Below are 13,916 nucleotides of genomic sequence, written 5' to 3'. Positions count from 1 at the left end.
AAATATTTCGTAGATAAAAATTAAGTCAAGTTTGATAAAGCAGTGAAAATCCATTAAATCCACGGCAATTTTTGTTATAGTCCCAGTCCCTGTCTTTGCTAGAGTACAACTCGAGAGTCACGAGAAGTCCTAAGGAGCGCACCGGGACCTAAAACAACATCCCGGGATTTTTAGTAACCTTACCCATTCTTTATACGTTATTATATTACACTACTAGCTTCCTCCCGCGACTCCACGTGGAATTAAAAAAAAACAAAAGTAAGTAGCCTATATGTTCTTCCAGACTATCCTCTACATTTATACCAAATTTCATCGAAATCCGTTCAGCTGTTTAGGCTACGAAATCTAACAAACTTTCATCCATCCATCTAAACTTTCGCATTTATAATATTAGTATGATTAGTATGATACGTGTTCATTGCGGAAACTTTTTTGGTATAGTTTGAACAATGACAGTACATTTTTTGTTTTTCGTTGAATTTTCAATAACTAGACAAATTATCTGCGGACTTCCCCATCTATATACAGAATGTGTTAATTACAATGTTACATAACGTAAAATTCACTTATTTTGCTGTTAATATAATAAATGATGTCATTGATAAACACAATTGTTTAAAAACACATTTTATACTACTGTATAGAGTGCATATTTCTTTTACAATTTGACTTTTGAACTATTTAAACCAAATAGGTAAAATCAATACTTAACACTAATATTATAAATGCGAAAGAAATTAGATAGTTCAGATATTTGTAAGAGTTTGTAACCTAAACGATTGAACGGAATTCGATGAAAATTGGTAGAGTTGTAGAGGATAGTCTGGAACATAGGCTACTCACTTGTTTTGTTTTAATTCCACGCGGATTTAGTCGCGGGTGACAGGTAGTATTACATAAATCTGTTGCTGACTCTACCTTTAAAAGATCCTTTAAGAGCTAAAAATAACGATGCTCCTGAGAACAGGACTTAAAGTTAGGTCATGTTTGTACCATTAGCCGTATTCGTGCAACACGTTGCCTCGTACCATCACGAACACGGGATCTTGATAAACTTATATAACTACCGTCTAGTTTTTTATATGATGACTAAAGTCTGATCGAATCATTAGCAATTATTATGCTTAATGCGCACTTCTGTTGCTTATGTTGTTGTGTTTTTATGACCGATCTATCAACTTCAGCAAAGAAGTCCACACTCCTAAACGTAGGCTTGGAGAAAAAGATATTTTTTCCGTTTGTTTCTACCTTTAATTATAGTGTTTGTTTTTAATTAGAGAGTATCCATAATTTCTTAAATCCCATAATTTCCCATGAATTACATTGCTCTTCCATCATTCTACGTTCTTTGAGTTCAGCATACTCAATCGTCGATTCCGGGCATGTCTACTCGAGTAAAAAGTTCCTGCATGAGAATAATAGCTAAACTATAAATTTGCTTACAATGCTAATAAAATATGGTAGGCGTTTAATTCATTTAGCAAGTAATATTAATATTGTTCTTTTTGCATTCACTATACTAAAATATGCTGGTCCTACTTTCAGCTTTCCTCCACCCTACATTTTTTAACATTTGTATTTCCCTCACAACGTCAATTAACAAAAATATTTAAACCTTATAAGGAACATTACTAAGTTAAGTCAACTTTATTTTTATTTATCTAACAACCCTAATGTGGATTTATTTTTTGTTTTCTGAATTAAAGGTTACATCGAACGCAGAAGAGCCAGTTACCTTATACATATACTGCTCATAATAGAAATAAAACATCGTATACTTTTGCAAAATGATTTATTTAGAACTTACAACGAAAATCACAGCTTATGTAAATAACAAACACGTCTTAAATCTATTGATTAATTTTTATTTCATAATTTTCTACACTAAATTTAAAATCATACTTTTAATTTAGACACTATAAATGGTATAAAATAATTGATTGCAGTGAACTATTAATTAATCGTTATGTTTTTGAATATTTTTTTCAAATGTATTTTTGCTATTAAATTATTTCAATTGTATTATAATTTTTGCAGCTGTAACTTTATGATAAACATCGTTAAAAATATAATATATTCTCTTAACATTATTATGAAATAAGGTCAGCATGTTAAAAAGTGTCAAAATCAAGGTAACTCATATTCTTCGACCACTCCATTTTTGTTGATGATCCTACGACCGCCTCGCTGCTCACTCTGCTGTCCGTTCACGTTAGAATACGAATGGAAGCTATACTGAGCTTCTCCATACACTTTCGAGTCCGGCCCATCAGGCTGCAAGCTTCTGATGCTCTGAAAAATATACAAAGCATTGCTTAATTAAAATAAAAATTTGTCATAGATTATTTAACTCTGCAAGGCTTTATCGACATAGATTAGAACAAAATTTTAAATTATTTTGAAAACAGACTGTATGTCATAAAAAGTGAATATTGTAAGGCTAGTAAAGTGTAGACTTTAGTTTTATATTTGACTACCTTTCGCCAGCGAGTCCGTCTGCGAATTAAAAAAAAAACAAAAGGGAGTGGCCTATGTGTTCCTTAGACTTTTCTCTACGTGTATGCCAAGTTTCATCGAGATCCGTTCGGCCGTTTAGGCTACTAACTCTAACAAACATCCATCCATCTAAACTTTCGTATTATATTAGTAAGATTGGTCTTTTCTAGTACTAATTAAGGTTTTATATTGTTAAGATAATTTCTCAACCTTAACAATACTATATTTAGCATTAGAACTATATTATTTACATGAGGAAAATTGTTAACATTAAATAAACAACAGAAGTCAAGTTGTTATCGCTTATGTATAGAAATAAATTATTACATCGGATATCTAGAAATTATAAAGTATAATAAAATGGAGTTTGTATTTATAAGATGACACCATGTCATAAGATCGTGTATTAATCGATATATTTCTGTATTATAAATATTGATGCCTGTCATGGTTAATTCCAGTGGCACTAAAATATACGAGCTTCGCACATCAGCTCTTTGTAATATTTTTTACATAAATTATTGAGTAAATATTACATTAATAATAATTACAAATAAATGTATAATGGATATATATGCATTTTTATTCCCCTGGTAATAAAACTCAACATTATGCGACTTTTAGTATTCTATTATGGCACAATAAGATCCGTGATGGTATATAAAAAAGTTCTAATTTGAGATCGTATACACCGACAAGTTACCTGAAGCTTTGGCAAAAATGAAACTAAATTATGTTAGCCATTTTATGCCATTATCTATACCCATATACTAGCTATTCCCATGCGACTTCGTCCGCATAAAATTATAAAAATTTTATTACATTATTTACTTGTGTTAAATTATCAATTGCAAATGTCAAAATGACATGACATGACATGACATGATGACAAACCATGGCAACCTTGCTTCCTTGATGTTGGCAGCAACTTATGGTCTCTTTTCCACATTAGGGTTTTTATCTAAAATATTTACCCCTTAAGTTTAATGGCGTACAAATATGTAGCCTAAAGCGTGACGTAAGTGTAAGGCTTTTTATTAAAAAAAAGAGTTAATCAAAACTATACTGTAATTGCTGACATCTTAGGCAACAAAGAAGTGTGTGTTTACGCTTTATTATAATAATATAGATTAACATAACCAACTGATATTAGCGCGTCTAACTAAGCTAGATATCTTTGTTTGAATATAAATATTTGATAATACCATTAATTCATGTCGATCTTGTGCAGTCGTGCAGTATAAAATGTATTTGTTTGTAAAAAGAACCATCACGATTTAAAATCATGGCATGGATATATGGATTTCCCAGTTTCTTGTTACATTTATCAGAATAGGTTATTTAAACCGTCCTATATTTTTTCTTGGGCTTGTAAAAACTTGTAGGTAATGATGTATTTGTAAAAAGTATTCCGGTTGCTCTCTTGGTTGTCAAAATTCAACAAAAAAACTGTTTTCTCGGAACAAAAGCCTGTGTTCCTAAATTCGAAGTATGTATTTAGTTTTTCGCAGTAACTTCTATATGTGTATATAAATCACGTAAGTAATTTTCTATCGTACAATTTTAGGCCACTTAAAACAATTGAATAATCATACTAGTACTATAAATGCATAAGTTTAGATGGAAGTTAGTTTGTAGCCTAAACGACATGCAGTCTGGAAGCACACATAGCCTACACTTTAGAATTTGTTTAATTCTGCTCGAACGGAGTCGCGGACGGAAGTTAGTATGTTATATAACAAAATGTACTTACGTCAAAATTTGGTTTGAAATCGAATCCTTGACTCAATCTGTAAAAAAAAATAAAACATGAAAAACTTAACCTCTCTAACTAACGTACTCCCAAATTGTTAAATTTTGTTAAACTTCAATCTCGCTTGTTATAAAGATATTTTAATCATTTAATATTTAATAACGGTTAATTTGATTTTATTGATTAATTTTCAAAACATTTTATTCAACTTTATACTTAGTATATTCAAATAAAATTAAAACCATCAAAAGCGAATCAAACTGTAGTAATATTTACGCCACATACTCGTATTTTTTATTATTAAATTTGTCAATAAAGAAAGAAAGAAAGAAATCAGTTTATTCAATAAATGAAAAGGAATTCATTCGGCATGTGCTCGGTGTACACCGAAGCGCCGGTTTTCAATGATTCCTAAAAACAGAACACGCAGTTTTACAAAATAGTATAGTAAAAATATATTGATAGAAATTCGTAATTTAAGTAGATAAGGGTTATTTTTATATAAGTCTTTTTTCTTGTTTTTAAAGAGGCATTCTTTGCTCTGAAGTACGTTATAAACCGCATTAAGGCGATAACTCTATGTTTAACTAAACAAAGTGGAACAAAACGAGTTAGGTGGAATTACAGCGAACTGAATGCGATAAATATGATTAGACGCGCTCGATATCATTCAATTAAGCCACAGAAAATGTTGTTAGAATGAAAACTTTAGATGAACTAGATAACCTACTACTACTCGTATGATTGAATGATAAGGATGTGTAAATTGTTATATTTTAATACGAGCTGTCGCCTGGTCAAGCAATAAGTAATAAATATCATGCTGGCCGCCAAGAAAGCAATAGAAAATTCTTGTAATTAAGGAACGTAAGTCGAATGTAGAGAAAAATGTGACGTGAGCGATGTAACCACATTTTATTTGTATTAAATTCCTTTTTATCAATTTATGGGAATAGTTTGTGTGTTTTATCAATAAATAAAGAAGAATTTATCAATGGTACTAGTTTACATTTATTCATGGTCCTTCGAGCCGGATATCTCAATATATCTCGAGCGCAAATTAGACCAGCCGTTACGCTATTTTGACAGCGCGAAAATTTAAAAAAGGCCTATAATATGCCCGTCTATGTCAGCTACCCGGTGGAAGTCCGGTCGAAGTTGGCCCAGCCGATTCGGAACTTACCCGGAACAAACGTGGCTTGTGGACAGACAGACAGACAGAGAGACAGATAAAATTTTTTTTAATGCGATTTTCATTATCAGTGACGTAAATATATCTTCCCAAAACCTGGAACTTTTCCTTTGATATTACATTCACTCCAATTTTATTATATGTGTAGATGTTTTAAATTAATAGATTATTATTAATTATGTTAGTATAAGTGAAAAAGCGTTAATTTTAATCTATAATAATAATTTATTATTAATTTTAATGAACAAATGTGTCAGGGAGTTAAAACTAAAAACAAAGCTGTTACTACGCCTGGGGGTTGTCTCTACAAATCTAAGTACACCCAAAATATAACTTTTGTTTCTAAATTATGATCTTGCTTTTCCCGTGGTCGTGAGTATTCCCAAAAATTATATAATATTGTACCAACCGGCGACGCATTGATCTAAATTTCTCGTCAATGCTGTAAATTAAAGAAATATGTCACTTAAGAGTATTAAATAATTTTTCATAAATCACTGAAGATAGAGAAAGACAATATTTTTAGTATATTCTTTTCAGTAGTAGAAACTCACGGTTAAAATCACTGTTTTGTTTAAAAAAAGACAATCGAAATCCTTTCAATAGACACCATAAAATCCTATAAAATACTTGATTTAGCATATTTATGTTATTACCTACCGATTATGCGCTAAACGAAATTTGTTTCGAATGCTGAAAAATAAACATTTTATAATAAAAAACATGTTTATTATTTACTTTTATAATCTATATTATTGTTTTAATAAAATAATGATCACATTTTATTTTAAAACCTTGTTTAAACCAGTTTATAAATCAAGAATTAATCGGCAAGTGAACTATGTATCTGCAATAAGGATAATTGTAAGATTTCATTTGTGTTTCCAGCTTTATTATTTTTATTTTTAAATAAGTTGACCACGAAATCAATAAACAAAGTCTTAAAAAATTCTATAAAAAATGAAGCGTTACTTAGCGTTGTTGTCACATGGCCGTCTAAAGTAGCTCTTATCAATAAATGAAGGACTCCAAAGTCATTGTAGGCTTATTTACATTTAAATTTGTAACTACTAAAACTTATGACTTCACTGTTTCCTAATAGTGTACCATCACCGAATGTTATTTCACCGCCACCTTTGTCTCTAATAATTAAGTAATGAAACTGTTTTAATGAATCATATATACAACTGCTGTAAAAAATAAAATGACTCCATCCGCGCGAAATCAAAAAAAAACAATTGCAAGTAGTATATGTGCTCTTCCAGACTATCCTCTACATCTATGCTAAATTTCATCGAAATCTGTTCAGCCGTTTAGACTACAAATTCTAACAAACATCCATCCATCTATATGTCGCATTTATAATGTTAAATATGATAAGATACTTACAGGCGATGGAAAGTTTCCCAATCGCCGTTAGCCGCAGCAGCATTAATTTCATTTTGATCGAATGGTGCTCCTGAAAAATAGATACAAATAATATTGGTTTAAAAATCGATAAAGAATAATCTCTAAAATAAGCTAGAAAACTATTAAAATTTAAGTTTAAAAATTAGACATACTCTCTGGATAATTGGGGCTTCACTAAGTTTAATTGAATAATATCGCATAACTTTTTTTAAGTAGAACTTAGAACGATCAGTAAGACAAATAAAAAAAAAACAATTTAATGCAGTAATAAAAAGTATCATTAATTTACATGTAAAACAAACACATCTCAAGGACATTTGACATAAATATTTCGCATCAATAAGATACGTAATATTGAACAAATATTAGACGCTAATAGATTTCGGTGATAACTGGGAAGCTTGCGTATCATGGTTAAAAATAATCGCAAACGAACGTTGTGCAATAAATTGTGTATCGAAGTCCGGAATATGTTTAAAAGTGAATTAATGATTTTAATCGAGAGGTCAATGGTGGTCCGGCCGTGATATTTAGCTAAATCTTTTCAAGTTCGCGTATTGTTTTCATACATATTCAAGTATAATAAAACGCATCTATCCAAGATTGTAAAAAACAATCTAAAGTCTTGATTCGTTTATTTTATTTCAAGCTATTATTGAAAGATTATGTTCTCGTCTCTATTTTGCCTATTATTTCAACTTACAAGAGCAATAAACCAAATTTAAACAAAGTCTTCATTAGACTAACTGTGTCCTTAATAGTGGTTAACTTGTTACCGGCAGTCAAAAATACAAAACAAACTTTTCTATCAACTAAAACATCTTTATTTAAACTTATTTACAATAATTGCAAATCTATATCGCGATCATATCTTGACTTATCGTATGTCTTTAATTCTCTTGTTTTTATCATATCTTTTTAATAAAAAATAATGCAAACGTTTTGGTGGCCAGTATGTACCTCTTTGGCCTCTTATGTACCTCTTTGGCTGTAGTCGTACTGCTTGTCAGCCAAAGAGGTTGTATTTTGCACTCAACAAATAGAACACAAATAATTATATCAACAAAGAAAATCGAGAGAAAATCTTCCACATATTTACATTTAGTGAGATGGAATTATCAAGACTATAAACATTCAACGCGTGTAAGCTATTAATTTTAATTGTTAATTTGCTGATAAAAAGGGAAATATATCGATGGAATGTAATAATAAGCTTAGAGTTGAAGATCAGGCGTACTTTATGAATGCTGTTAGACTGGATATCAAAATATGACGTCATACTGATAAGAAAGATCCGGCACGGATGAGATGCACTAACAAATGTGCATAACATGTAACAAAACATTAACACGTGTAAAATAAAATTATAATATAAAAAACCTAAGGTTAATCTATACTTCTGTACTAGTTTAATAAAGAGGAAAGATTTGTATATTTGTATGTATTAAAATAACTCAAAAACTACTGGGCGTTAGAAAGGTAATTTAGTAAGTAACATAAGCTCTTATTTCACGTGGACGTAGTCGCGAGCAACAGCTAGTTTTCAATATAGAAACAAACAAATTAGGGACTACAGGATAAATATTATAATTTATATTTCTTGAATATAAGATTTTTATTAGTAATAATACAAATAATTTGCCACTTTTCTTAAACCATGCAAGAATAAAAAAAGCTTTTGTTCCTAATATGTCTATTAATAGATATCACATGAAACAAAACGCTAAAAAATATATTGTAATCTTAAGAAACCTTTGTTTTCCTTAATATAAAAACGGCAACATGTAGTTTCCTAATACAATAGAAATAGAATGATAGACATTATGAAAAGCGTAGGCTGCTACCTACGCGGAGCTTTGGCAGACACTTATAAATAAGATAATACTGATAACAGTTGATAAGCGGTGTTTATCACCAGTATAACACTATAGGTGAAACACAATAAAGGCGTAGAGAAAGGTCAATCCTGCGATACCAATTTTTATACACACTCTACATTACAGAGATTAAGTAAAGAGTGTAACTAATTCTGGCTGTATAATTATTGTACCTTTGTCTTTTTTAATAGGTGTAACTACAATAGAGGTTATTTAATTATTGTTTAGTGGCTCTTATCTTCAATAATGATTTATAATGACGTTGCATGATTTATAACGACTTTAAATCGCTTTCATTGTGCTGTTAAAGATTGGATTGAGTTTTGTTTGTTCATATTTTTAGTTCATCTTATAGGTGCGAAGTCGTATAAAAAGATGCGTAATTAAATTGTTGTTTAATTGTATGGTGTCCATAATTTTATGGTGCGAAATATCGTAATCATGCGTCACAATCAAGTTAAACTTATATAGTGAAAACTAGTATTAAAAGTAGTATTAAATAAAAGGCGTAATAGATTAAAGTTCAAAACATAATAAACGAGGAAATCACGCAAACAAATTGGGTGAATCTATTTTGTACTTTGTTGCTATGTAATAGAGTTTGAATTAAGAATAAATGTTGATTTGATTTGATTAGTAATCGGATAAAACATTTGATGTTTGTAGTACTGCTGCATTTTATTGACAACTATCTTTCACGAGTCTGTCCGCGTGGAATTAAAAAAACAACAAAAGTGAGTAGCCTATATGTTCTTGCAGACTATACTCTTCATCTATACCTAATTGCATCAAAATCCGTTAAGCCGTTTAGGCTACAAACTCTAACAAACATCCATCCATCTAAACTTTCGCATTTATAATATTAATAAGATAATGTAATATTTGTTAATGGCATTTGAAGTACGAGACCAAAATAAAATCCGGGAAATGATGATATGATATGTTGTTTTTGAGTATTTTGTTTCCGCTGCCAATATTTTGTACAATATGTACTCATCAAGTGAGTAAAACTAAAACTAACTAAAAATACTACAATTTAGTACTAAAAATTGTTTGAGTTTTATATTATTTTCTTTAAATATTTATGCCGTCATCTTTAATGAAGTAAATATTCAAAAACTTTAACGTAATTAAGAAATTCCTGCAAATTATTAAAATTTTAGGTTAAATTAGGTATTAATTTCTTATTAAAATATTATTCGATTTACCTTCCACGCTGAAGAAAAGAAATCCAATAATAAATATCACGGGGCACAGCTTCATTTTTATTAAAAAAAAAATAAACAAAATATACGTTAATAAACTTCCGAGACACGGTGGACTATCGTACGGTGTGAATTTTCGCGCTATAATGTAAAGCGGCGAGGTCTCTCCTGCCTTATATCACACGCGAATAACCGCCATCAAAGGGGCTATTCTCAAATACAGATAAAATAACGATTTTCTTTTTTTTCTTTTAAAATTCAAATCCAGCCAGTGTTGCAATTTACATGCGATAATAACTACAAGAAGACAAAAATACACTCATTTTACATATTATTTTTGATGTAAAGAAAATTACTTATAATATCCTCTTAGCGGCAAAATTTTGAAAAAAAAAAGAACAGTACTCATTAAAGCAAACGTTTTATATTGAACGTGTATAAATTTTTCATAACTTTTTGAAAACCACACAAATGCAATTTCATTAGACATTTATAACCTAAGTAATCACAATGTTACGAATAATTTTCCATTTGTCCTAATATGAGAGTATCATGGAATCCTACATAACTATAGTTTATTAGCTGTCGCCCCCGAGTTCGTCCGCACGGATTAAAAAAAAACTATTTATAGTCTATATGTTCTTCTAGACTATGTTCCTACATCTGTGCCAAAATTCATTAAGAGCCCTTTCGGAGATACATATATACAAACATCCATCCATCCATGTAAAGCATTTATAATATTAGTAAGACTACAAGATCATTACAAATATTTACTATTAGCAACTAATCGATTATGTATAATAAATTTAGAGAAATCAAGCGAAAAAATACAAGCACAGCCCATCAATCACGTTGTCCTGTAATTTATGGAGATTATTAATATTATATTTATGCTTTAAATTCAATGTGGAACAATCGTTTCCATTGTCGAAACATCTATACAAAACATATAGTTGTTTCACTTTATTGAAGTAAAATATAAGGGATGACATATTCTTACAAGTGTTTCGGAAGTGGATACTTTTTTCCTTCGCGGTTATCTTACTTCTTACTAATATTATAAATGCAAAAGTTTAGATGGACGGATGGCTGGATGGATGGATGTTTGATACAGTTTGTAGCCTAAACGGCTAAACAGATCTCGTTGAAATTTGGCACAGACGTAGAGGATAGCCTGGAAGAACACATAGGCTACTAACTTTTGGTTTTTAATTTCACGCGGAGGGAGTCGCGGGTGAAAGCTAGTATGAAAATAAAAATGTCGTTCAGAAAAAGCAGTGATAAAAAGCAAACTTCAATGCAATAAATACTTTATTTCTAAATTCCTTGTTATTAACAAAACCATCTTAGTTTAAATAATAAAACTATGAAGAAAACATTAACAATTAATTTATTATGTTCTGCTAGTACCCGATGAGCTCATAGAATGGAATATATCCATAGTACAAAGGTATGTAGTTGGCTGGCGCTTCCTGTAATTTAGAAATTATTTTTAATAGTGATATTCAGTTGGTACAATACTATCCAAAATTTACGGCAGCTCGTAATATCAAAGCCGTTGGACAAAATACAATTTTAGTTACATAAATTGTAGGTATTAGTAGAAAGTAAAATGGTGCGAGATTGACTTCATCCTCATCTTGCCAATCTAGCTGTGAAAACACGCTATCAGTTCATGACAAGCTGCCATAAAATTTGAATCATGTTATACAGACTTCATAAACCTCAACAAGGTACAAGATGCGTTTAGATAGAAGTAAGTAATAATGATTAATTAGTAGTTTAGGGTTCAAGTTAAACATATTAACATTAAGAACAAAAGACTGACCGAGTTTCCATTCCTTTAGGACTGTCAAACAATGTTTAGATGACTCAACATTTTCTCGCTCAGATTAACTTTGTACATTTTATTACTACAGTAGTACCTCGATAACTCAAACCACGGTAACTTCAAAAAATAATATGTTCCCTTCCCATCAGAGCCCAAAACATAGACCATTGATAACTAAAACCTCTATAACTTAAAATATTTTGTGTTTCCCTTGGACTCTAACTTATCGAGTTTCTACTATATTATAAGTGCGAAAGTTTAGATGGACTATGTTAGAGTTTGTAGCCTAAACTGCTGAACGGATCTCGATTAAATTTGGTACAAATGTAGAGGATAGTAAGTATACATTGGCCACTAGTTGCAAATGACTTGAGTTTTAATTTAAGTTTAATAAACGCTTGTGTATAAACCAGTAAAAATCGATTCGTAATGACTTTTGTTACAATAACGTGATATTAAATGTATTAAAATAAATACGGTTGCTGTTATAATGTTCGTAAGATACGGGTTTCTTACCACGATTGAATTGTTTTAGTTCCCGATATTTCGGCACAGTTGCATGCGCCATGTTCACCGTGTAACCCTTTTTTTTTTTTTCACTCTACCGCATCACTTCAGTCAGCCCGTGAACATGGCGCATGCAACTGTTCCGAAATATCGGGAGCTAAAACAATTCAATCGAGGTAAGAAACCCGTACCTTACGAACATTATATTTGTAAAAACCACGACAGTTTAAAGTTATATAACGGTTGCTGTGTTAATTTAATAAGAGTCTTTATAAAGACTAAGTTCAAAGATTGCGGTGCTTATAAATTATTTTATTGATAAGTACAGGATCTTACCATGTTCTCTTTCATATATTTTTGTGAATCCGAAGCTTCAGGTCCCTTATTGGCATTGTCCTAGAAAATTAATTAAAATCTGACATATTAAAAGTATAAAATATTTTTAATACTTTACCATGGTATTTTTTTAAAAACTTTATTTAGCTAATTTCAGCATATTAATTATTTTTAAAAGTTATGTTGAAATGTTTCGGTTTTATTTACATTTACTTACAAATTCTTCCTGTCTGTTCCTGTAACAATAAAACTTTCATTTATGTCTTTTATTTATTCAGATATGACGGCTGATAGAGATGTATAGAAGAGCAGCAGATACTGTGCAGACCCTCCATAAGGGATAAGGGCAAGTTGATGATTTATTGAAACAATTAAGGAAATGATAACTAATGTTATAAATGCGTAAGTATACACAAAACGGCTCACAGGATCTTACTAAAACTTGGCACATATGTAGGACATAGTTTGAAAGAGCACAATTTTATTTTAATGAACGTTTTTTAAGACAAAGTCGCGGGTGAAATATAGCAATTTCTAAGAACACTTACTCCGACTTCTTACTTTCTTCGCCTTGATTTTTAGATTCCTCTTCAGCTGTAAATTTTTTACATAATTTAAATTAACAAATAAAAATATTACAATTATCATATCAAAAAACATGTAATTTACCTAAGACGTAGACAAACAACGCAATAAAACATAAAGTAACAAGTAATTTAGACATGATTACTAAGGAATGCTAAAAATTGTCTAATTTAACACTTAACTACCACTGCAAAAAAAACTAATGCAAGTGGAAGAATCTGTATCACTATATTTATTGGATTAAACGACCTTGCAAAATTAGTTACGGGCAAAAACAAAATTTTTCCTTGTCAATAATACTATGGTAACATGACTTTGATCTTTGGAGATCCGCATAATTTTAAAATATTCTATTCAACTTTTGTTTTATGTGTCGAATAGAATTAATAACTATATTTAGGTTCTTTTAAAGCGCGCACACCTTTGACTAAACTAACGCACGACTGTTTAGTCGCACTTTGATTCCTATAAGCTTACGAATATATAGAGGTTCGCACACTAGTCGATTTCTAGTTGTGCTACTAAATAGTTGAATCAATCGACAAACAGTTGTGCGATAATTTAGTCAATGGCGTGCGCCCGTTCTTACTTATAAATCAAGAAAGTAGAAATACATTTCACATTAGATGAAGTTAAAGAATGGTTAGTTATTTTTGACCGACTTCCCAAAAGAAGGAGGTATTCAATTCGACCGTATGTTTTTTTTTTTTTTTTTTTTTTT

The 13,916-nt window shown here is 30.5% G+C and overlaps 1 protein-coding gene and 1 long non-coding RNA gene across 2 annotated transcripts; both read right to left on the bottom strand.

Annotated features, from left to right (window-relative positions):
* Nucleotides 1–1,775: 1,775 nt before the first annotated feature.
* LOC106111802 lies at nt 1,776–10,096 on the bottom strand. Its single transcript, XM_013293955.1, has 4 exons — nt 9,937–10,096; nt 6,831–6,900; nt 4,250–4,286; nt 1,776–2,292 (listed from the first exon to the last, which is right to left on the bottom strand). The coding sequence occupies exons 1-4, from the start codon at nt 9,989–9,991 to the stop codon at nt 2,128–2,130; spliced, it is 327 nt and encodes a 108-aa protein (XP_013149409.1). The 5' UTR covers nt 9,992–10,096; the 3' UTR covers nt 1,776–2,127.
* A 2,525-nt stretch (nt 10,097–12,621) lies between these two features.
* LOC106111855 lies at nt 12,622–13,214 on the bottom strand. Its single transcript, XR_001226202.1, has 3 exons — nt 13,159–13,214; nt 12,828–12,846; nt 12,622–12,670 (listed from the first exon to the last, which is right to left on the bottom strand). It is a non-coding gene; the product is annotated as an uncharacterized LOC106111855 (long non-coding RNA).
* Nucleotides 13,215–13,916: the final 702 nt, after the last annotated feature.

Source organism: Papilio polytes, unplaced genomic scaffold, assembly GCF_000836215.1.
Source record: "Papilio polytes unplaced genomic scaffold, Ppol_1.0 DF824146.1, whole genome shotgun sequence".
Taxonomy (NCBI): domain Eukaryota; kingdom Metazoa; phylum Arthropoda; class Insecta; order Lepidoptera; family Papilionidae; genus Papilio; species Papilio polytes.
Note: the sequence above shows the minus strand (reverse complement) of the source record. Positions and strands in the feature narration are given on the sequence as shown.